Below are 23,508 nucleotides of genomic sequence, written 5' to 3' on the forward strand. Positions count from 1 at the left end.
CTTCATCTAGCAAAAGAAAGCAGCAAAATAAGGACATGCAGAGAGAGAGAGAGAAAATGAATCTGTCGTGTGTTGATGGAGAAAAAAAGCTATCTGAGTGAAGATGACCGTGAAGAAGACAGGAAGGAAGGTCGAACAGTGCTCTGAAGAGTTTTACCTTTTCTCTGACCGTGTCTCCAGGCACCAGCTGCGGTTCGATGGTGATGAAGAGGGTGAGGAAGGTGCCTTCGCTTAGACTCCGAACTGTATCGTAGCCGCCCTCGATGCCTAGGCTCCGCTCTTTACTGTAGCCTAGCAACACCGGGGGCGTGGCCACCTTAAACGTCCCGTCAATCTACGGTGACGAAATGAAGCTTTAAAATCGTTCCTAAAACGGTGGAATTATTCGTTTCCGTTTCATGTTTAATGATTCGTTTCATATTTGATTTGATTTGATTGGGCAGCATAAAAATGACTCCACGTGAAGCTTTTACTGTGTCATCTTCTGAACGATGGCTCCCAAATATTTAACATCTAAATACATGCGTACCACTGTTTAATCTCAAGCCTCTGAGATTACTGGTCTTAAATGTCCTCGAATGTTGCTGCTTTTTTTGGTAATATGAGTCATACTACGTAATGAGTATGAGTCAGTTTACACCATATCGTTTTAATATTTAGTTATTGGGGTTTTTTTTTTTACATTACTCCTTTAGGATCCGTTTGCTGTGGCCTCAGCCTTAACTATTAATTTCTATTTCTTTTTTTTATTTGTGTACCAAACTTGAATTCAAAGTGAGAATAATAAATGGAAATCTGAAATTCTCAGCCTTCTACGGCTTTCGAGGAGAATTTTAAAAAAACCAACACGAATAAAGAAAATGACAAGTGTTTAACTCTAAAATGTAAGAAAACCCATCCAATTATAGAAAGATCAAACTGAGACATTCAAAATCAATCCCATGGCTCCTCCGGCAGCTTGAGCCTCTTTTCAGATGCAGATCTGAGATCATGTGATTTACCATAACGTACCCGTGATTGAAGGTAAATTGTGCTGAAAGGAATCTTTATGGAACCCAGCCAGTGTCTCTCAATGCGTGTGTGTATACTGTTTCCTCTTTCTCTCTCATCCTGAAACAAAGGGCAACACACACACACACACACACAAACACACACACACACCTCTTTCAAAGAAGTGAAAGTGAAGTCTTAAAAAGGCAACTATGGCCAAACTTGAAAATAACTTTTAAAAGTATTTAAGGAGAGTATTTCAGTGGACTGAACTGAGCGCTTGGAAAAAAAAAAAACCCAAATACTGCAGCAGAACTTTTCATAAATGTATGAAAATAAAATGCTTGTAGTTAGCGACTTCAGATTTCTAGATGTGAATTAGTATGGCTTCCGGTGCAGATCCTCTGCAAAGGGTTTATGCAAATCCCATGTATTCATATACACTACCGGTCAAAAGTTTACACACACTCATTCTTTATATATATATTTCCACCACATTTCATAATAACAATCATAATAATAATAATAATAATAATAATAATAATAAAGTCATCAAAACTCTGGAGTAACACAAATGGAACTATGGGAATTATGTTGTGATGAAAAATCCAAAATAAATCAAAATAATTTAATATTTTAGCATCTTCAAAGTAGACATGCTTTTCACCTAGAATTTTACAGAAACGTATTCTTGGCGTTTTCTCAACCGATTTCTTGAGGAATTTCCCAAGTAACTGTGCTAGAGACATTACCTCCAAAATTTGACTGATTATTGATTGCGTGTATTCCTTCTCGTCTGACGACTTCGCTTAATTAAAGAAAGCGGAATGTTTAAAGACGGACAAGTGGAGAAGTGCGCGTTTATTCTTACTCTTCAGAGTCTGTACCACGAATCTGGCAACATGAAGCAGCGCTACGAAACAAAACATGACCGTGTCTTATTTATAGCCATAAAGTAATAACGATCACTGAAGCACTAAGAGTTAACCGCTAAGTCGGCGTTCAGTCACGTCAGCTCCACGTGTCTCTCACCTCGTCCGCCTCGTCATACAGGATCTCGTCGAAGATGCTGATGAAGACCTCGTCGCGGACGGCCTGCAGGCTGGACGTGCTGTAATCTCCGTTTGGAGCGCTGATGGAACGGAGTGGACCGTAAGCGTTTAGAAACCGAAACGGTCCGTATAGTACGTGCTTATACGTGGCCGTGTCGTGGCACGTTAATAAAAGATTGCGAGATCACCTGAACGGCAGCACCAGTTCTTCGTTCCAACAGGGGTTCGGCCCCTCGGCTGTGGACGTCTGCAGTACCGTACGCTGAAAAGAGACCTCGACGAAGGGCCGGATCTGGGGCTTAACACACACACACACACACACACACACGGCTCAGTGCGCCCAAAGGCAATTACAAAACTACTAGTTTTTCCAAATCCACTCCACAGATTAACAGTCATTTGGACGGATTATAAACCGGCACCCTGAAAAAGCTTTCAATTTTCAAGAAGGAAGTCAGTTGACCTGTCGCATACTTTCAGTAACCATTTCTCTTCGTCTCCGAGACACCAGGACATCAGTCACAGAGAGATTGTACAGTATTGTTGGTTGAACGAGATATAAATATATCACTTACATTCTACAGGAAATACAGGAAGCATCTAGAACTAACACAGGTAACACTTTCAACGCATGGTATATCTGTAATAAACTACGAGCGTATTCGTATTCGGAAGGCAGTGTACGTATTGTGAGAATCCTTTATGTAAATACGGGATACTTTATAGCTATTTTATTGCGCGTTATGGATCGTAAACACGACGTGTTATAAGCGTGACACGTTATATCACCGAGTCGATATAATGAGAACGATGTAATGTGCTGGAATGTAATGTGTAATGGGCGTTATAACATGTTATGACATGAAATGGAGTTATAAGTCGTTATAATGACGGCCTGCATAGAAAGCCTTATTCTGATACTACTCTCTCTCAGTGAAGTATAACTGTAACAATACCCCAGCCATAAATGAGGAAACCTGCTGAACTTAATAATAAATAAATAACCGACTGTGGACAGTAAAGGCGATTTACCTGTCCGAGGGGCCACTCGCTAGCCTGGAGTACAGCCTGAGAGGACTGAGCCGATGTAAACGGCTCAGCGTAGGAGCGAGCGCTCTTAGATGCCGCTGCAGGTTTGCTATAGATATAAAAACAGCACGGTTATGCAAATATTTGAGGAAAGAGCAGAAACGCTGCCTTACGTTACGTCTGTTAATCCGCGTGCACCTGGCGTGAGGTTTCCGGACGGGGATGTCGTAGCCTCTGATGATGTTCAGCAGCAGCCTGATGTCTCCGTCCGAAAGGTTCTGAGCCGTCACTTTCTTCCTCTCTTTTCTCCGAGGCTTCAGAGGACGCTTGGGCTCGGCCAGCCTGAACAGGTTCAGGCCTAAAATCCTGACGACGTGAACCAGAGTCACAGTGTAATTATGATACGTACAGTAGTAAACGGACCTCTAACCATCTCACGGTGAATACGCGGTGAGTACGAGGGACCGATCGGGACGATCTTATTTGCATAAGAAGAATAATTCATGGGTAAATCCTAGCCGGTGGAGAGGTTTGTGTGGGGGGAAAAACAAAACAGGATTTAGTGTGTAAATGCTTAAATTACTTAATAATTTAGCAGCGCCTCCATTTATTACAAACCAAAAAGACCACACGTTATTGCTTTTTCCTCTACTTTAAAGTCACCAAGCGTCACCATAGTACTATATACTATATATATAGTATCAAGTTTCTTTATGCTATTTATATATTAAAGACACTCCTGAGAGAGGAAGAGAGGAAAACACACGGAGGAAATTAAAGGAAGTGGGAAAATATGAAAGCAGAAGAAAATATTCAATAAATGAATTTACACCAGAGTTCACCAAGTCTCATCAGAAGCCTGTATGCCTTCGGTGGAATGATTTTTCCACCAGTTATGTCTAGGGACCTAAATACAAATACATTTGCATTCATGTCTATCGTTAAAAAGCGTTATACAAATCAAACCGGACAACACCACAAAGAGGAGAAGAAAATGAAATAAACGACTGAACTAACATGCTCCAATGAGCTGTAAGACACGTAAGTGCAGAACTGTCTTCACATCCTTGAGCAGCTGACTTGAGTTTAGTCAGGATAATAAACATGAAGATGAATAAAAAGCTAAAATGGCGGTGAACTTGTCGGGAGAGGAAGGGCGATTTACCCGATGCTCGGGACCTCGTCTTCCACGATCAAATCCGACAGAGTGTAACGATGCCTCGCTATGAGGAAGCGGTTAATGACGGATTCCTGCACCTGAAAGAAGAAGAAGAAGAAGAAGAAGTCAGAAAGTGGGTGTACGACTGGAACAGTCGGGCGTATCGCTTCCGCAACCCGGAGAAAACGATCCCAAACACCTCCTCTCAGAATCCTTCACCATATCGACGAGTTTATTTTTACTGCTGTATGCGAAGTTTCCGCCACACGTATAGCTCCAGGTGTTGGCTTTATTAGAACGAGCACATCGAGATATACGGTATATAAACCTGTGATCTGGATTGCAGCTGGAACTAGTGCCAAAGCTGATGATGTAGGAAATGAATCAAAACCTTTAGACCAATCAGAATCGAGTCTTCACTTACTTTCTGTAAATACTTGGCCGCCAGAGCTCTGTGTGCGTCCATGTGCTCCTTGGTGTCAACTAGCTCTCCTTCCTTCAGCCTGCGCTCATAATCCTGACATATTCAACAGAAGAGAAAAAAAACGGTATTCATATTTAAAATCTCAGCCAGAGAGTGCAGAGAAAATGGCAGCTGTGAAATATGGCCTGTGCTTGAATAATGAATAAGGGGTTGATCTATAGAAGTAGAAGTTCAACCTCAAACACTTTCTCCGGGATCTCTCTCTCGGTGGAAGGCACGGATTTAAAATGGCGGAACTCGGCCACCTCCTGGCTCCTCAGCCGGAGCAGGCGAAAGCGGCGCGAGCGCTCCAGCTCCTCTTCAGACAGGAAGTTAAACTCCTCCTGCAGCTGCTCCAGTCGGAAATAATCCGGAACTGCTATCTCACCTCCACTCGCCACCTGGAGTGACAGAGGTGAGATGGTGCGTGTGTGTGTGTGCAAACTGACCTCTTTCACATTCCACCACAATGCCTTGCATAAGTATTCACCCCCCCTTGTACGTTTCCATATTTTCTAGTGTTATAACGTATAATTAAAATGCACGTAATTGGGATTTTCACCATAATCACAAAATATCTAGCATCTGGCGATGGAAAATATTAATTTTCATGATATAAAGTTGAATTAAACAAAACATTCAGTGTTCACATAAGTATTCACCCCCCCCCCCCCCCCCCCCCCCCCGGGCCAGAACTAGCTTTGGCGCTATGTCTCTTTCTGTCAGCTTTACACATCTGGATTCTGATATTTTTCATCTTCACTGAATTAAATGCAGACTCTTGACTCTTTCAAAAGTCGTCTTGCTACAGATTCTTAAACTTCTTCCTCGTACGTGAATTTAGAGCTTCCCGTTAACGAATTGCGGAACGTCGTCTGTCAAAACTATACGAACGCTCGATTTTATCTACGGAAAAGAATCAATCCCGTGCTTGAAGGTCGACACGTTTGCTGTGTTTGTAAACCTAGCAGGAACCGCTTTAATCGGCTAACGTGGAGCTGACTGCTGTGCGAGCTCACGCACTGAAAGCAGCTGCATTATGGAGGAGTTGTTGGGGTCGTTGGGGTCGAGGCGAGATTCAGCTGCCCATTTCCCCAGCTTCTTCATGTCGTTTAGTCCAGACGCCCCGATGCACGCTATAGCATCCATCTGTCTCAGACCACTATAGAGCGAGAGAGTGAGAGAGAGAGCATAAAAATGTGTTAATATTGGATAGTGAGTCAGATTTAGCACTTTTCCTATGCTCATCAAGTTTCACTGTTTTTGTTATGGTTGCTATGGTGATGGAAATGACTTCTCGAACACTGACCTACACTTTCTCCATATCTCCGTCAGCGAGATTCAGGCGTAGATGTACTATTGTGTTCCAGAGCGTGTGCGTAGAAGTTGCTGACTGTGTGTATGGCGTTGTGTCTTTTAACCTCTCACCTGTGTATACCTGCGCCAGGCTGCCCAGAGGCCGGAGCCAGGGGAAGGTCAACCTCTCCTACAGCCCACGACACACAGCAGGACAGCTTCCCTGAAGTCAGCAGCGTCTGCTTGTTACTGCCGTCAGCCATGAATGAGAACGGCACGTCTGACACGACACACATCCAACACGCAGTATTTTGAATGTGTCACATGTGTAAATGTTTAAAATGCAATCATGCAGTTTTTAATTTGGCTTAAAATAAATAAAAGGACCAGCTGATCAGTCTTCGCGTTCACAGTGTGTGTATGTGTGTGTGTGTGTGTTTACCACTGCCGACACCCTCATGGTTAAACGCGACCCTCTGGTTGCTGCTGAACTCCATCTCTTCAGATGAAGCACTTCCTGTTAAGACGGAAGTTTCCGGAACCGGTACGCACGCCTCCGCCAACAGATTGGTGGATGATCCAGCGCGCTCATATATCTGACATGCAGAATATGTAAAGTCAAACTACACACACACACACACACACACACACACAAACTTCAACACACACTACCTGCAGCTTGATGCTCTCGGGCCAGTTCACAATCTTCAGGTTGAACATCTGGCCGAAGTGAACCCGGAAGTCCATACTGAGCGAGCGACTGTCTGTTCTGGAAACTTCTTTGTTGTTGTAAAGCACTTTAATGAAGAGAGAGTGCTTTGCTACGTCCTCCCTCCGTGCAAATTCACCTCTGGGAACAGGAGAAGACACAACACATGGGACACAGCTGGGGAAAGAGCTGCAAGCTCCGTTAATAAACAGGAAATTAATAGTAACACTTCTTAACAACTTTATAAACATGGACTATTTCCTTCCATTACCATAACCACATGAAATGGAGCTTTTTTGGTTCCTTGGTTGCTCTAATGCTTCATATAAAGATCAGGATTTTTTTTATTGTTTATAAATCAACCTTTATTTGTTGGTTAACATATCGAACCGTCATAGAGTATCTCACATATCTTCACTCTGTTAATTAACTTAACTTGTGTTAACTTGTCTGCTTGTCTTTTAACTCTTCCAGTTGTAATTTCACAATCGGAAGCTGACCACATAAGGTTCCTCTTTTTTTTTTTTTTTTTTTTGAGTTTTGCTTCCTTCTATTGTTCTTAAAAGCTTTTCTTGTGAATGAGGAATTCAGCTGATTTCTGTAAAACTGCTTTGTGAGAAAACCACTACATTACTCTTCTCTATGTTTCAAACCAAAACTTCTGTTGACATTTTAAACTCGGTGGCATAATTGCCAATTTGTTCCCGTTCGTAAGTAATATTAAAGAAGATTTATATTTAAACAAAGTGTGATTGGAAATCAATACTTTTGCTTAATTACTGTCAATTACACTAGTGGTCAAATGTTTAGACACACTCATTCTTTATTATTCATTTTTTCCCCACATTTTAGAATAATAATAATAATAATAATAAAGTCATCAAAACTCTGGAGTAACACAAATGGAACTAAAGGAATTATGTTATGATAAAAAAAATCCAAAATAAATCTAAATAATTTAGTATTTTATCATCTTCATAGTAGACGCCCTGTTCACCTAGAATTTTCCAGAAATGTATTCTTGGCTTAAACAGTATTAAAGGAGTTCCCACCGACGCTGGACTGAATCTTTCGCTCTGAGTCGTCTGATTAAAAAAAATATTATTTTGTAAATAAAACGTTAGTTTTCTAATGAAAGAAACGAATACGTCGGCACGATTATATTTTTGTCTACAACACGGATTTCACACATTTAATCATACACCTTCAGATCAAAAGCTTTTTAACATCATGAGAAACATTTCAGTCGAGTGTCCACACACTTTTGACTGGTAGTGTGTATTTATAAATAAAATACTCGACGATAATAACCAAAATATTTTCCCCATCAGTCCCAATCATTTCCATTTCCATGCATTTTATCTGTATTTATTCATGATATTTTTAACATCATGGGTGTGTGTGTGTGTGAAAGAGAGAGAGCGATCCCTCTGCTTACCGTGGACACTGCTCATTAGGAGTGACCGGGCCGGAAACAGTAAGTTCTGGAACCAAAACTGATTCTCCAGGTTTCCTGCGGATCTTCGCAGCTTTCACTCGAACCTGCTGCTCCAAACCGGCCATGTCAGGTTTTTCTGGAGGTTCTGGTTTCGCTCGCGCCTCTCCCAGCTCTTCCTCGCTGTGCTCGTCCTCTTCTTCCTGTGCCTCGCCTTGCGACTGCTGTCTTCTCTTCTTCTTTACGGCTTTCTAAAATCGATAATACAAATGGCTTTGCTTAAAAAAAAAAAATGAAGAAAAGGACGACACTGCTAGGTTAACTGTAACCTTACTCTCATCTTTTTTTTTTTTAATGCTGCTTGATTAATAACGGTGCCGCAACGGTACCTGTTTCCTCCTCCAGGACCTCCATTCCTCCAGATGTCTCCGGTACTCAACCATCTTCCTCTCATAATCCTCTGCAAGCTCTGTCTGCAGCTCGGCCACCTCGGCTAAGATCTCCGCCTCGTGTTCTCGTTCGTCGCGTCCTCGCTCCACCTCCTCTCTGAGGGGACAAGAGATAAAAAAAGTGAGGAAAACCCTCCAATTTATATACAGTTAAAAACTTTTAAATGTCATAACACTACAGCTCTCGTTTGAGACCAAGACCATATTTAGTGAGAACAAAATCCGATAAGTCCGACGACCAAACACCAATATTTTAACCCAATACTTTTCCACAAACACCAATGATCAGTGCTTTTTAGCATTTGGTATCTGCTATATGAATGTTTAGTGTTTGTTAGAAAGTGCTGTATTAATGTGCTTGAGTTTGATTAACGGTGTTAGATTTGTTGTAGAGTACTGGATTAATGTGATGGTGATTGTTGAAAAGTGTTGATAAATTACAACAAATACTAACATGTGAATCCAACACTCAATGGTAAAACTCAACAATCAAACAGATTAATCATTAGTGTTTGTTGGAGAGTGTTGAATCCATGTGTTGGTGTTTTCGGGTAGTATTGGATCAAAGCGTCGCCGTAAGTACTCTATGGGTGTGTTGGTGCTTGTTGGAAAGTGCTGGATTAATCATTACGGTTTGTTGGAGAGCGTTGCATCAGCGTGTTAGTGTTTACTTGGCGTTTGTTGGAAAGTGCTGGATTAATCATTAGTGTTTGTTGGAGAGCGTTGTATCAGCGTGTTAGTGTTTACTTGGTGTTTGTTGGAAAGTGCTGGATTAATCACATAAACGTTTTGGTGTTTATTTCAGTAGCGTCGAGTCTGGTTTACTTTTATTGAAGAGTGTTGGATTGATTTGTTTCTCTTTGCTGAATAGTTCATGTTGGATTCATTACGGTGTTTATTTCGATGATGATATTTGCTGTTAACTGAACAACAACATCACGTATGTTGATGTTTTTTCACAAACGCTGGATTCGCTCTGTTGGAAAGCTAGCTGTTTTTAGCTGTACGCACTTCCTGATGTAGAGTTTGTAGGGTGTGTTGGTGAAGCCCTGGAATTCCCGCAGTGCTTTGAGCTCTTTCCAGACTTTGACGATGCTCTTCAGCAGAGTTCGGTCCCTTTCTTGCTCTAAGTCACGGAGCTGACGAGTGTGCCTGAAGAAACACGCGCAAAACAGACAATCGGTGTACGCAAAATACATCGTTTTCATGCCATATTATATGCCGTATTCAAAAATATCAGAGGCTCAAATTTGCTGACCTTATTTCCTGTTTGTAGTCCAGAATTATTTGCTGACTCATCAGACTAAGGCCTTCTCCTGTATGCAACTCCAGCATATTGTGAATCGCGTTTCTCAACCCGTTCAACTGAAGTCATGCATGCAGAAAAGTAGGCTCTGTATTATTTAGTCAATTTCTTATCGTGAAAGCCATGGTGATTGAGCAACGCTGAAGCTGATATTACCTTATCTGTCAGGAGACAGGCGAAGTTTTTATGCCGTCTGCTGAGGTACTGGTCGTACAGCTGGGCCAGCCGAGCCCCCAGCACATGCTCCCTGCTGAACAGAGGATGGTGGGAAAATATGAGCCCGGATACATCGACGTCCAGCTGGTAGTCTCCGTCCGGGTCTCCGACTCCCGCCATGTAGCGGTTGACGCGCTTGGATTTCAGCGCCTGCACGAAGAAAGACCAGGAACATGCTGGCTACCTTGACAAGAATTCGCGTCGCTCCAAATGCCATGTGAGAAAAAACTGAGAAGAACTTTAAAGATGTATGTATGATTTCTCTGTGTGCTTTGGGAGCACTGCATAATATGCAAAAGCAAAAACGATATTAAAGTTGTAATAACTATCTGAAATATTACGACAAATCAATGTGCGTTCTGCCGATGGGAAACCGGTACGGGTTGGTACCGTTTCAATTACAATTCCACGAGAGGGAATTGTTTTTGTCGTGGGTTTCTCAAAGCATTACCTCAATGGACCCGAGGGCATTTGGATCTCTACTCTAATCTCTTATCAATTTTGAAAATTGTAGCCAGATGATTCTCTCTCTACGCACATATAGAAGCATCAGTGCTTCTGTCAGACCTACGTGTCCCCGGCCTGGCCTAAAACTGTCCGCTCTCAGCCCTGCACTAACGAAGAACCCAGTCCTCGTCATTACATAATCGCCCGTCTGGAACCACTCTTAAGCGTCACCGCCACAAATATTACTGGCCGTCACCTAGAAACAGCTGCGTGCGAGCGCAGAAATGCCTGAGCTGGGTTTAGACTGTTCGATTACAGCATTCCTATAAGATAAATCCAATAAAATCTACAACAGACCCTGTGTTAATGAGCACACAGAGAGAAGTTCTCCATGCCAGGTTATACTATGAAGATCATTCACTAGGTTCTGCAATCGGATAAAATGCCGTAATCAGGTAATAAGGATATTTTTCATGTCCATCACCATTTTTACGTGTCCACATTACCATTACTGTAGCTACTGTTCTGTGAGTTCCACATAATTCAATGCCGTCCTCCTATTGGTGGATTTATTTTGAGGCTGAAAAATTGTACAATATGATGATTTAAACAGAATCTCCATTTCATCATGAATATATCATATAGTAAGCATAATCAAGCTTTATTTCTTGCAATCTAACAAACACACACACACACACACATTATATATATATATATATATATATATATATATATATATATATATATATATATATATATATATATATATATATATATATAAAAATATAAATCATCATATTGTACAATTTTTCAGCCTGAAAATAAGTCCACCAATAGGTGGACGGTGTTGAATTATGTGAAACTCACAGGACAGTAGCTACAATAGTAGTGATGTGGAAACGTAAAAAAAAAACAACATGGTAATGTACTGATCAGAATACCTTTCTGTAGACAGTCTGTAGTGCCGGATCTAGCTCCTCCTCCAGATGGAAAAGGGGCGGTCTTGACGAGGACTCTTTGATTGGATTAGGCAGAGCCATGATCCGCCCATCATCACCAAACCACCTCATACCCTGAGCGGAAAGAAACGGACATCATGTTTCTGCGTAAACGCTACTGTATGGGCGTTAATTGTTTTACGAACATGTAAACAATTGGGAACACCAAATTGTCTCTGAATACAATAAGTATCATAAATGATCGGGCTGGGTTTGTTTTTGTTTTTTTCTTTTCATCTCTTGCGTTTAAACTTGACCTCTGTATGACTGCTAAGACATTATACGGACCTGATTTCCTATAAATGGCTTGTACGCAGAGAATCGTAACTACGCATTTGTCGAACACTTTGTGAGATAACATACGGTTATGAATATTGGGCTGATTCCACTATTGTGTTGCCATTTGAGTCCTAAAATCTTTTAAAAAGACACTTTTTAAAAACCATTGAATCTCTAAAACATGCAATTAATTCATTAAAATCAATCGAAGAACGTGTTAACCCATCTCAGGCAACAATCTAATGTTTCAAGGTTTCTTTGCTCTTAAATGAAGAACAAGGCTGAGTTTCGTCTTCTTTTTTTATGGTAAAGAGTTTACAAATACACAAAACAGAGGATTTTTAAAAAAAAAATCTATTTCTTATATTAATACTGTATTTCAATCTATAATTTGAGTAACAGACTTAAAGTGACTTCGTCAGTCAATTTCACAATATCACTGAAAATAAAGAGGAAAAAAAACAGAAGGTGAGAAATTCATTTTCTTCTTATCATGATCCTGTTGAACATGTACGTAACTTGTGGAATATTCTGTATATTTCATGAATCAATGTGTTGTGGGAATGAACTAAAATAGTTTTTTTATAAACTATAGTGGATGAGTCATGGAAATCAAAATGACCAAGTATGAGATACATGAGAGATAATCTGATTTTTGAGTATTTAATGATTATATTTCAAGGTAATGTGTATTTATGGTAGGAGAGAATGGTGTTGTATAGATTTATTTATACATAGTTTATAACAAAATATTCACATTGTGAAACACACACAGAGCAGAAGTCTTTTTTTTTTCCATTCTTAAGACAAATATCAGAACCCATATGGTGCGAGATTAAATGCCACAAGTTATTAGGAAAACCTGCTTTACTGTGGGATCTTAATGTGGCACGATGCTCTGCAGGTGCTTCTGTTTTCATAAGGAAGTGTCCATCAGTCTCATGAATAAGTTCCTGTTTCTCAAACACACAGGACTTTCACACTGTTACATCGGTTACCTGATCTTGCTTCATGACGCGGTTTTCCAGAATGTTCTGATTGGTCAGGGAGACGTATGGTCTCTCCCCTACATAAAGACCCTCCTCCTCCAGGTAACGGGGACGCACATTCTCCGGGAGCTTACTAGAAGCAGGCACTGAGGTACAAACACATGATGATGCCAGTCACAAACATCGCGATTACTGATTCTGTTGACATCGTCGGCTACAATGCTGTGAAAAAGTATTTGCCCCATCCTGATTTCTTCTGGTTTTTGTGTATATCTCATACTACATAGTATTAGGTCTTCAAATGAAATGCAACATAAAACAAAGGCAACCTGAGTAAACACACAATACAGTTTTGATTTTTTTTATTGAAGCAAAAAAAAAAAAGTTATCCAACACCTATGTCGCTTTAAACTTAAAATCTGGTTGGGCCACCTTTTGCAGCAATAACTACAATGGTGATGGCAGTGTGAAACAAAGCATCCCCACACCATCACACTTCCTCCACCATGCTTGACCGTAAATATGATGTTCTTTTTATGGAATACTGTGTTTGGTTTACGACAGATGTAACGAGACTGCTGTCTTCCAAACAGTTCCACTTTCGACTCCTCAGTCCACAGAACATTCTCCCAAAAGGTTTGAGGATCATTAAGGTGTGTTTTGACAAAAAAATTCAGACGAGCCTTAATGTTCTTCTGGGTTAGCAGTGGTTTTCACCTCGTCACCCTTCCATAGATGCCATTTTTGCCCAGTGTCTTTCTGATAGTGGAGTCATGAACAGGGACCTTTGTTGATGCAAGAGAGGCCTGTAGGTCCTTTGATGCTGTCCTTGGCTCTTTTCTAACTTGCTGGATGAGTAGTCACTGTGCTCTTGGAGGAATTTTGGAAGGTTGGACACTTCTGGGAAGGTTCACTGCTGTGCTGAGTTTTTCCATTTGGAGATAATGGCTCTCACTGTGGTTCTTTGGAGTCCCAGAGCCTTTGAAATAGCTTTGTGACCCTTCCCAGACTGATGTATTTCAATCACCTTCTTCCTCATCATTTCTGGAATTTCTTTCAACTTTGGCATAGTGTGTTACTGAGTAAGACCTTTTAACCAACTTCATGCTGCTGAAAAAGTTCTATTGAAGTGTTGATTTGACTGAACAGGGTTTCCAGTAATCAGGCCTGGTTGTGTCTAGTCCAGCTGAACCCAATTATGAATGCAGTTTCATAGATTTGGGGAATTAGTAACTACGGGATTAGCAAATACATTTTCATACAGGCCCAGTTGGTATTGGAGAACTTTTTTGCTTCAATAAATAACATCATCGTTTAAAAGCTGTATTTTATGTTTACTCAGGTTGCCTTTGTTTTATCTTAGATTTTGTTTTCATTTCTGAAACTATTTAATATGAGACCTACACAAAAACAGAAGAAATCAGGAAATATTTTTTCATAGCACTGTACATAAGGTGTACAATCTGTATATAGCTTTTTTAAATCTAATATACAATTTCAGTATAAAAGGGGAGACTGTACCGGGCCTCATACTGGGGATGAAGAGAAGCTCGTTCTCTCTTTCAACGCGGCTGCTGTACTCAACATACTCAGCCTTCTTCACTTCCAGGAAGTCCTGAGCCGACTGAATAACGAACAGATCCTCTTCTCCATCTCCGACCAGCGGGGCGTCTTCATCCTGAGTTACAGGAGTTTTGTTTTGTAATATTACTTAAACAGGGGATGTTATTTTATTCCCAATATCTATTAAAGGTAAATAAATATGACGTGCGTCACCCTATCTGTGGTCTCCTCCTCTCCTTCCTTCTCAGCTTCGTGCTCTTCCTCCTCCTCCTCCCCTCTTCCGTCTTCCCGTTCCCTCGCTTCTTTCTTTGTTTCGACCTTGGGGTGACGTTCTTCAGGTTCAGGTTCAGGGTCAAAGTTGAAGGTGAAGAAGTTGTACGCTTCTTCAGCGGTGGGCAAACTGCTTTCTGTCTGTTCGGTGTAAAGAACAATCATACAATTTACTCACACTAAACAAATTCTTACCAGAAAACAAAGCAAAGCATTACATTTAATTTATAATATTTAAACATGGCTGCTGTAGTTAAAAAAAAACAAAAAACACTTTATTGGAAATCCTGTTCTAGGAAAACAATCAACAACGAGGTGGTGTGATGATGCTGAGTCACTCTTACCACTCTGAAGTTGATTGTTCTCTCCGTATCAATGATCATAAATTTTTAATTCGTTAAATACTAACACTTTTTTTTTTTTTAACACATAAACGTGTTTATGATTAACCTTATTAACTACAGTGATGTAGAAGTGAAAGTACAGTCTTTCTTGCACTTGGGTATCAGTCTCGATTTCATTTCTCTGAGTATACCATCATGTGTGTGGGGGGGGTTTTTTTGGGTTTTTTTTAAAGCATACCATTACAACAATACAGAATACTTCCTCACCCTTTTGTCTCTTGCGACGCGTCTGGCAGCGTCCCGGAATTTCACCCTGGCTGCGAGGGAAGCGTCACCCTGGCCGAGAATGTCGTCCGACTGCAAGGTCAAAACGTCACTTCAGATGCATCATAAAGCTCTCGTTAACCTCTATAAAATCAATATGACTGAAATGCTTCATAGTGAAGGAGAAGCCTGAGAAATGGTGCCAGGATAAGCGAAAGGAATAAATAAGATGGATTAAGGAACCATATTTAGATCAGCGGTTCGGGTTCTGAAAGTGGGGTCTGGGGAGCCCAAGGGGATCATATTAAAACCCTTTGTTACGGTAGTGGAAATCACAACTCACCGTTATCAAAGCTATTGTATCGATCATTACATCTTTATGATTATGGTATTAGCGAGTTTGACTGGTCATACGAATTAAATACATTGAATCCAAGCTTCGATAACGCACTCAGTGACTCACTCAATAACTAGAAAAAGCTTTAAGGCTCCTCATTCTGATTTGGAAAAATCTGGAAAACTTGCGATAGCTAAAATGTTTTCGAAATATTGAGCATAATATTTGAATAACTGGATCGTGCACGGGGGATATGAAATGTATTTTAACGTGAAACAGGTCCCTAACTGAAAAAAATGAGGTAAAGGAATTGGACGTAGCGAGCAGATGTACTTCCTGGTCGAATCTGGTCAGCGTGACTCTGTCTCTGAGGCTCTTCAGACGACTGGCCGGCTCCAGCGAAGCCTCCTGCTCCAACAGACTCGCAGCTTTAGACTGAAGAGTAAATACATCACTGTTGAAAAGCACTGACGCTGGAGACTCCTTCCTTAAATGGTAAATAAACTCCTATCTCCTTACAGAAAACTCCACCATAGCAATGATTAAACATTTAATACATGAATAATGATGTTCTTTACAGAAACGATAGCGTTAATATAAACAGTCAGAGCTGATGTTACAGAAAATTAATCACCTCCTTATGACCAATCGGAGTCAAGAATGGTGGCATTAAAAACTTTTTAAATGAACATTGTTGTCCTGAGGGTAATTTAAACACGCTGTTCCACAGCTAGCAGATTAAAAAAGGTTTTAATGTGGAAAGAGAAGCCTGGACCGTTTCCTAAAAACCTTCATTTGATTAGAGCACAGCTGGATTGCAGAGAAAAATCCGAGCGTGTCGCATTGCCCCTTGAGTGCGAGTTACGTTGCTTGCTTACACACACACACACACACACACACACACGCAGCGTGTTAACAGGCCGTGTAAAATCTGCTTCACAGCCAGTGTAGTTTTGATCTTTCCATGTCACAAGCAAATACTCCAAAGCGCTCAAGTGAATGTTTTCATCATTCCTTTCTCGTTTTTCTCATCCCTCCTTTCGGTTTGCTCCAAAAAAGCTTTTCAGAACGCTGACTTTTTGACTTTCTGAGGTCACAGTTATTTCTGGCTGTCGTTTGAGTTTAACTTACCCTGGCCTCTCTCAGCTTCTCCCTCATACGCTGCCTCACGGAGCTCTCTGACAGACTGGAGTCGGCCCTCAAAACGGGGAGAGGAGGGAGGCCTGAGATAGAGAGAGACACACAAAGTGTGTGAGAGAGAGAGAGTGAGAGAGAGAGAGTGAGAGAGAGAGAGTGAGAGAGAGAGTGAGAGAGTGAGTGAGGCAGCTGCCAACATTACTAACAAGAAACTCCAGGCAGGAATGGAGGAAAGCCTGAAGTTCACTACAAAACAATAGGGTATGTTGGTGGACGGGATACTTCTATGCCGTGTGTTAAGTGTATTAAGATTTTTGACCCTTGAATCCCAGTTTTTTGAGAACTTGCTTCCCCCCAAGCAATAATGAAAGGTATAAAACATATAAATACGTATATAGATTTTTTTTTATATATAAACCAAATATAAAACCAAACAATTAAAATAAACAAGAACCCAGGGCTTTTACTGCCAATAATTAACAGCCTAATAAAGAAAAAACAATATACAACCACGTGAAACTAAAAGTCTTACAGTTGGGGGTGTAAACCTCTTAGATGACAATTTGATATTTGACAATACAACTGAATCAGCTACGATAGGACTTTGATACATAAGGGAACTGTTTAATATTTGACACTACCACTGAATTGGTTACAATGCAAAACAAAACTAGAGATTTACTGATAATATTTTTCCCGATATTTAAGCGGATATCGGTTTTGTATCGGTCGCTCTCTAAACAAAACAATTTGGTTACGATTCATAAGGTGATGATTTGCTATTTGCTGATTCCACTGAATCTGACGATACAACAGGATACGATTTTGGATTCATCAGACAACAATTTAATATTTGACGATACTGAATCAGTTGCAATACAATACATTTTCGGTTCTATGATTCAATATATCTGATATCCGTGAATCGACTACAATGTGACACAATCTCAAATCATACTCCAACAAGTCAATAGCTGACTCCACCACTGAATCGAATATGACATGATGCTATTTTGATCCATAAGGCAACGATTCGGTATTCGACAATACCGCTGATTTGGCAGCAATACAATATGACAAGATTTCGATCCATAAAACAACGATTCATATTTGACGATAGTACTTACTCCACTATGATACAGTACAATTTCGATTAACAAGAAAATTAAATCAGTACTGGGGAATATTAATACTTGATGATAACCACTGAATCGATTTTTTTATTTGATTTATATATCTTAGACTTTATATTGAATTCTTGAGAACGTTCTCCGTTAGTTTTTGCTAAACTGGGAAATAAACTGTACGCACAGACCTCTGCTACACAAACGAATGAATCCTAACTGTAATAGTGAAGCATCCTAATCTAATCCTGATACAGACTAACAGTCCCTCACCTCTGTGTACTCGAGCCGAGCGATCTCGCTCAGCCCACGCATCTTCTAGATGCTCCTCCTGCAACTCCTGCACGACCGTGACCACCTCCTCCACCGCCTCGTCCTCTGGAGGAACCTCCACCGCCATCTCTTTCAACAGCTGGAACAAAAAAGCAGAGGTCCAAGCTTAATGGACAACAAGAAAGACAACCGACGGACATATTGCTGTAAAGCTATACGCAGTACAGGAAGTGGCTTCACTAAACTTAGTGTGGCACAATGCCATGGCATTTGTACCTTCTTTTTCTTCTTCATTCTCTGTGCTTTCAGAGAGTGCCGCAGGGATTCACCCGGGTCCTCCACTCTGCCGGTCAGTTCCTGGTGTAGTATATAATGAAAATCAGACACTGCATACTGTAAACTACAGCACTTATACAGTCCCCTCTGAAACTATTAGAACGGCACTACCAATTGAAGAGTTTATGCTGTAGACTGAAGACATTTGGGTTTGAGATCAAAAGATGAATATGAGAAGAGAGTTTAGAATTTCAGCTTTTACTTCCTGGTATTTATATGTAAACATGTTAAACGACATAGAACACAGCACAATTAGTATCAGACTACCCAATTTGTAGGTGAGCTAAAATATTGGAACATGTTATGACCGGTGTTAGATTGACTAATTAAACAATAAATAGCTCTGAACATCTACTCTTGGTTTTAGAATTCAATTTCACCGGCGATGGCTGTCCTTGGGACAAAAGCCAGCGATCTTGAAGCTGAAAAAAGTGGGAAAATCTATCAGAGGCATTGCACAAACATTGGGCGTAGCCAATACAACAATTCCTGATAAAGCAAGAAACCACTGGTGTACTGATCAACTGACACCGATTGGGTCGGCCAAGGAAAACAACAACAGTTGATGGCAGAAACGTTGTGAGAGCTGTGAAAATACCTCAAAAACAACAGTCAATGACATCACCAAAAATCTCCACGGGGCAAAAAAAGACTTCGAGAGCAAAAATACAGAGGCCATACCACAAGCACAAACCACTCATGAGCAGTACGAATCAGAAAACCAGATTGGAATTCACAAAGAAAAACAGACATGAGCCACAAAAGTTCTGGAACCAAGATGAACCTCTACCGAAGTGATGGAAAGGCCAAAGTGTGGAGAAAGAAAGGATCTGCTCTTGATCCAAAACATACAAGCTCATCAATGAAACATGGTGGCGGTAGTGTCATGGCTTGGGCTTGCATTGCTGCTTCTGGAACATTCTCACTAATCTTTACTGATGATGGAACTCGTGATGGTAGCAGCAGAATGAATTCAGAAGTCTACAGGAACATTTTGTCATTTTGCCAATTTACAGAGAAATGCATTCAAATCAATTTGGAGGAACTTCATCATGCAGCAAGACATTTATCAGGAGGAAAATTGGAAGGATTTAGATAGGCCAAGTCAACCACCAGACCTTAACCCAACTGAGCAGCATTTCACCTTCTGAAGACGAGACTGTATGTTTTATGTCGTTTAACACGTCCAGATATAAAAACCGGGGAATAAAAGCTGAAACTCTCGTCTCATATCCATCTTTTGATCTCAAACTTGATCTTTTGATCTCAAACTTGTCTTCGGTGTAGAGCGCAAACGAATGAACTGGCATTGCTATTCCAATAGTTTCAGACGGGACTGTACAATACATTACAGGTACATTTATATTTCTTTTCAATTTTCTCTCTTCACGAGTGTTAAACTCTTAAACTCTTCCCGTTTCAGTGGGGTATAAACACGAGGTGAAGCAGAGGCCAAATTCCATTAGTCCGTCATCAATATTTGGAAGATTAAAGAATATTAGTGAATACGCAAAACGGAACAAAAGTGTGCAGTTCAACTTCATAAATCGTCTTAAATTTAAAATTGCTGAGTTGTCAGGTAAAACAGAATTCCAAGCTCTATATTATTGTATTCATTTGTATCAAGAGCTCTATTAAGGGTTCGGTAAACATAACACTTATCTGTGCACCACGAAATAAAGAAAGAGAGTCAGGTTCATCTCACGCTAAAACACAACAACCAGTGAAGAAGGAAGTAAAGGAGAAAAAGCAGGGATTCGGAGCATCAGAGACAAGCAAAGAACAAAGGGAGCGTTCTAGATCTCATTTGAAGTTCGAGGAATGAGTAAAGAAGAATCTATCATCTAGAACGTGACACGAGGAGAAGAAAACCAACCTCCACCATGGTGTGATCATTCTCCTTAGTGGTACCGGAGTCAGGGGGAACCAGAGCCTAGCAGGTAGAGCACACAGCACATGGTCTTACCACAACGTGCGTGTGTGTGTATGTGAGTGTGTTGATGCTTCCCAGAACCTCAGTGAGCGTGTTGAGTCATGCTTTCTATGACTCTACGTGTTCTCCTCAGACAAAATGCTTGTTAAAGTCAAGCTGCGTGAAGGTGAAGTTCAAGGTCTGGGTTCTGTTCAATATTTACGTCATTAACTGAACGTTTCCCAATTCATCGATTAATATGCAGTATTTTCTACATGCGGAGAAATTTGACAGCAGACGGCAAATAGTTAAATATTTACAAACAGTTTGTTTATCAGATTTCAGAAAGAATACCAACAAAACCCCAGCGAGTGAGATTGCAGACCTGCGTGTCATCCCGCACTTTCACCAAAGACTCCTGCAGTGCCCGGCGTTTCTTCCGCAGCTTGTCACGGATATCACTAGAATAAAAAGAAGGAAAAAAACAATGCATTGTTATATTCTGAATAACAAATCACGTTCAAAGATTTAACACACAAATAAATCTTTTCCAGTATAAGCTCTATGACGCTAATCATCAACAAGTAAAGAATAAAACACTTGAGGGCATGCTGTTATAGGTAAATAACCAACTTTGTGGTGGTAACAGTAACTCCGCTGCATCACACCCTCCTGTTGTTGATCATTTTCCTATAACAGCATGCCCCCAAGTGTTTTATAACTCTTATACTGCAGAAAATTTCAAAAAATACTAATTCTTTTGAACGACACTAGTATACATATATATCCACAAATCAAGCTAGTTCCTGTATTCACTTACATTACAGCAGCAATAAAACAGTCGTTCCCTAACCATAACCATTCTCCTCATATAAGACACCTGATCCAACTCTAATAATCAAAACCTTCATGGACTGAACATGGTGTTAGACTTGAGTCTTGAGTTAGGACTCGAGTTTAACGATCGAGCCATGATTCTGTCATATTTGTGACATAACGAGACAGAAAGATTTGCTCTCTATGCTCTTTAGAGTCATTTTGGAGAATATATATAACGTGCAAAATTGTTCACAAAAATGAAAAACGAGTATTTTTCCGATCAAACGACATGTCGGGGAGCAGTTCCACGGTTCTCGGTTCGACCCTGAGCTCGGGTTAGTGTCTGTCTGGGGTTCTGCATGTTCTTCTCATGTTCACGTGGGTTTCTGTCGGGTTCTCGCATTTCCTCCCAGCTCCAAAACCAAATCCTGACCAGGATAAAGCAGATACTGATAGACAGTAATGATGATGATTCTTTGGATGACCAACATGATATAATCACCTGGAAGTAGACATAATGAAGGAAGTTCCAATGAAATGTGTGTGTGTGTGTGTATATATATATATATATATATATATATATATATATATATATATATATATATATGTAATAATGTGTTATAATTCAGGAGAAGCTTGATTGTCAGAGTGGTCCATGCTTTCTAGCTCCGCTGTGCTGAATGAGAGGAAGAAGAGAAACATTTAGCAGTAGCTAAACTATATACAAGATGGTTTTATTATTAAAAAGCTTATAAATGATTGGAATAGTAATTTATGGTACCTTAATAACACTACAACAACAACACAAACATTTGTATACACAAACTGCTGCATGCAAAACAACTACAACGTACTAAATAGCATGTTAAATAAAACAGCAAAGGGTTTTATTAATATATTTATATAAAAAGACATTTTAACTTCATTTCAGTAAAACGTAAAGTTCAGTAGCACTAAAATAAACCTCTTACCGCCATCATGACTTTTCGCTGCTTGGTAACGGAGAGAAACTACGGCGCAACCAAACCCTGAAAGCAGAAGCAGCGCAACCGCACCCGGAGGAGGAACCGCGGTTTCTGATTCGCCAGATTTGTTGACGTAATGAGTGACGACGTGCACAATGATTGGGTCGCTTTACAACAACACTGAAAAATTTGTGTGTGCTTTTTTGTTTGTTTGTTTACACTCCAGTTTTCGCTTGATGCGTATCTTAAAGAGCTGCAAATTGAAAATAGAAGATTAAAATAAACTATAAAACGAAGGCAAACCATTTTGGATGCGTACAAATTAGACTAATATTGTAGCAAGATACTAAAACGGGCATACTAAAATGAATTAATAGGTCAAAAGTAATAAAGTTAAACTACAGACTTAAAGGTGCAATAGTCAATATGTTCCATTTCTTACTAGTACAAATCATGTGGACAATGATGTAGATATGATTACAAATAATATTGTACGGCATTGTCTCGAACAAGTGTGTTACGTCGCTGAAAGAATCCTTGTTTAGAAACATGGCTTGCGCTCCGGAAGGTTTGTTTGTGTTTGGTTTGGCCTCCTGTCAATCATTTCATAGACACGCCCCCAACACTCCTTCACATCCTCGTAAATCATTATGAGAAGTCGCATGTTTATAAACTTGTAACAGTCTGTGTGTCCAAGTGTGCTGGAAAGTGATGCAGTGTGCTCGAAAGTGATGTAATGACGGTTGCTAATAGTACCTCTAGTTAGCATGAACCGCCATAAATTTTAGGGGCGGAGCTTTGGGTTGAAAATGGGTGGAAATGAGGGCGGGCTCAATAAGTAAAAATAAAACTTTCACATCTTATAACTTTACTCATTGAACCTTTAGATACATATCGTACCTAATGCACCTTTAAAAGTACACCTTTAAAAAAAATATCTTCTTCAGATATCTCAGAAAAGTTTTCCAAAGTTTGTGAGGAAATTTAATCGAACTCATACAGTCCTGCCAGAAACACCATTTCTTCTTTCTCAAATATGTTATTGATATTGTTTAATTTCTCATCAAATACAACAGGACAAAATAACATTATGGGTGTTTTTGTTTTGCTACAAACAGTCACATAGAATCCCTTCATTTCTAATTCTTTGTATATACACTATAGGATTTAATAATTATTTCCACATTTTAAACCTTATTATTATTATTATTATTATTATTATTATTATTATTATTATTATTGGTGTAAACATTCTCACTTTATTTAGTGGTATATACAATAACATTTTATATACTGTCGAACATTTACTCAAGGCCAGGGTGGTGCAGTGGGAAGTGTTGCCATCTT

General features: G+C 40.0%; 1 protein-coding gene across 5 annotated transcripts in view; it reads right to left on the reverse strand.

The window, feature by feature from the left end:
- The window catches only part of cc2d2a (coiled-coil and C2 domain containing 2A), a 25,706-nt gene extending 3,953 nt beyond the window's left edge, over window positions 1-21,753 (reverse strand). For 2 of the 5 annotated variants that reach the window (XM_053643314.1, XM_053643312.1), the window contains exons 1-29: window positions 20,763-21,677; window positions 20,342-20,398; window positions 18,406-18,486; window positions 18,130-18,268; window positions 16,727-16,818; window positions 15,929-16,030; window positions 15,262-15,351; window positions 14,594-14,791; window positions 14,339-14,495; window positions 12,827-12,963; window positions 11,493-11,624; window positions 10,045-10,254; window positions 9,841-9,947; window positions 9,594-9,734; window positions 8,523-8,679; window positions 8,137-8,384; window positions 6,662-6,839; window positions 6,432-6,585; window positions 6,122-6,269; window positions 5,717-5,855; window positions 4,891-5,094; window positions 4,655-4,747; window positions 4,237-4,328; window positions 3,270-3,437; window positions 3,075-3,180; window positions 2,231-2,340; window positions 2,023-2,122; window positions 1,012-1,110; window positions 158-334 (exon numbers count right to left, since the gene is read on the reverse strand). In XM_053643314.1, coding sequence (XP_053499289.1) covers window positions 158-334; window positions 1,012-1,110; window positions 2,023-2,122; window positions 2,231-2,340; window positions 3,075-3,180; window positions 3,270-3,437; window positions 4,237-4,328; window positions 4,655-4,747; window positions 4,891-5,094; window positions 5,717-5,855; window positions 6,122-6,269; window positions 6,432-6,585; window positions 6,662-6,839; window positions 8,137-8,384; window positions 8,523-8,679; window positions 9,594-9,734; window positions 9,841-9,947; window positions 10,045-10,254; window positions 11,493-11,624; window positions 12,827-12,963; window positions 14,339-14,495; window positions 14,594-14,791; window positions 15,262-15,351; window positions 15,929-16,030; window positions 16,727-16,818; window positions 18,130-18,268; window positions 18,406-18,486; window positions 20,342-20,398; window positions 20,763-20,870 — 3,924 coding nt within the window. In that variant the 5' untranslated portion in view covers window positions 20,871-21,677. Of the gene's footprint in view, window positions 1-157; window positions 335-1,011; window positions 1,111-2,022; window positions 2,123-2,230; window positions 2,341-3,074; window positions 3,181-3,269; window positions 3,438-4,236; window positions 4,329-4,654; window positions 4,748-4,890; window positions 5,095-5,716; window positions 5,856-6,121; window positions 6,270-6,431; window positions 6,586-6,661; window positions 6,840-8,136; window positions 8,385-8,522; window positions 8,680-9,593; window positions 9,735-9,840; window positions 9,948-10,044; window positions 10,255-11,492; window positions 11,625-12,826; window positions 12,964-14,338; window positions 14,496-14,593; window positions 14,792-15,261; window positions 15,352-15,928; window positions 16,031-16,726; window positions 16,819-18,129; window positions 18,269-18,405; window positions 18,487-20,341; window positions 20,399-20,762; window positions 21,678-21,698 lie in introns of those variants that run through there. The other 3 variants (XM_053643313.1, XM_053643316.1, XM_053643315.1) reach the window with 3 other exon arrangements.
- Window positions 21,754-23,508: the final 1,755 nt, after the last annotated feature.

This window comes from Ictalurus furcatus, chromosome 15 (assembly GCF_023375685.1).
Source record: "Ictalurus furcatus strain D&B chromosome 15, Billie_1.0, whole genome shotgun sequence".
Classification (NCBI taxonomy): Eukaryota; Metazoa; Chordata; class Actinopteri; order Siluriformes; family Ictaluridae; genus Ictalurus; species Ictalurus furcatus.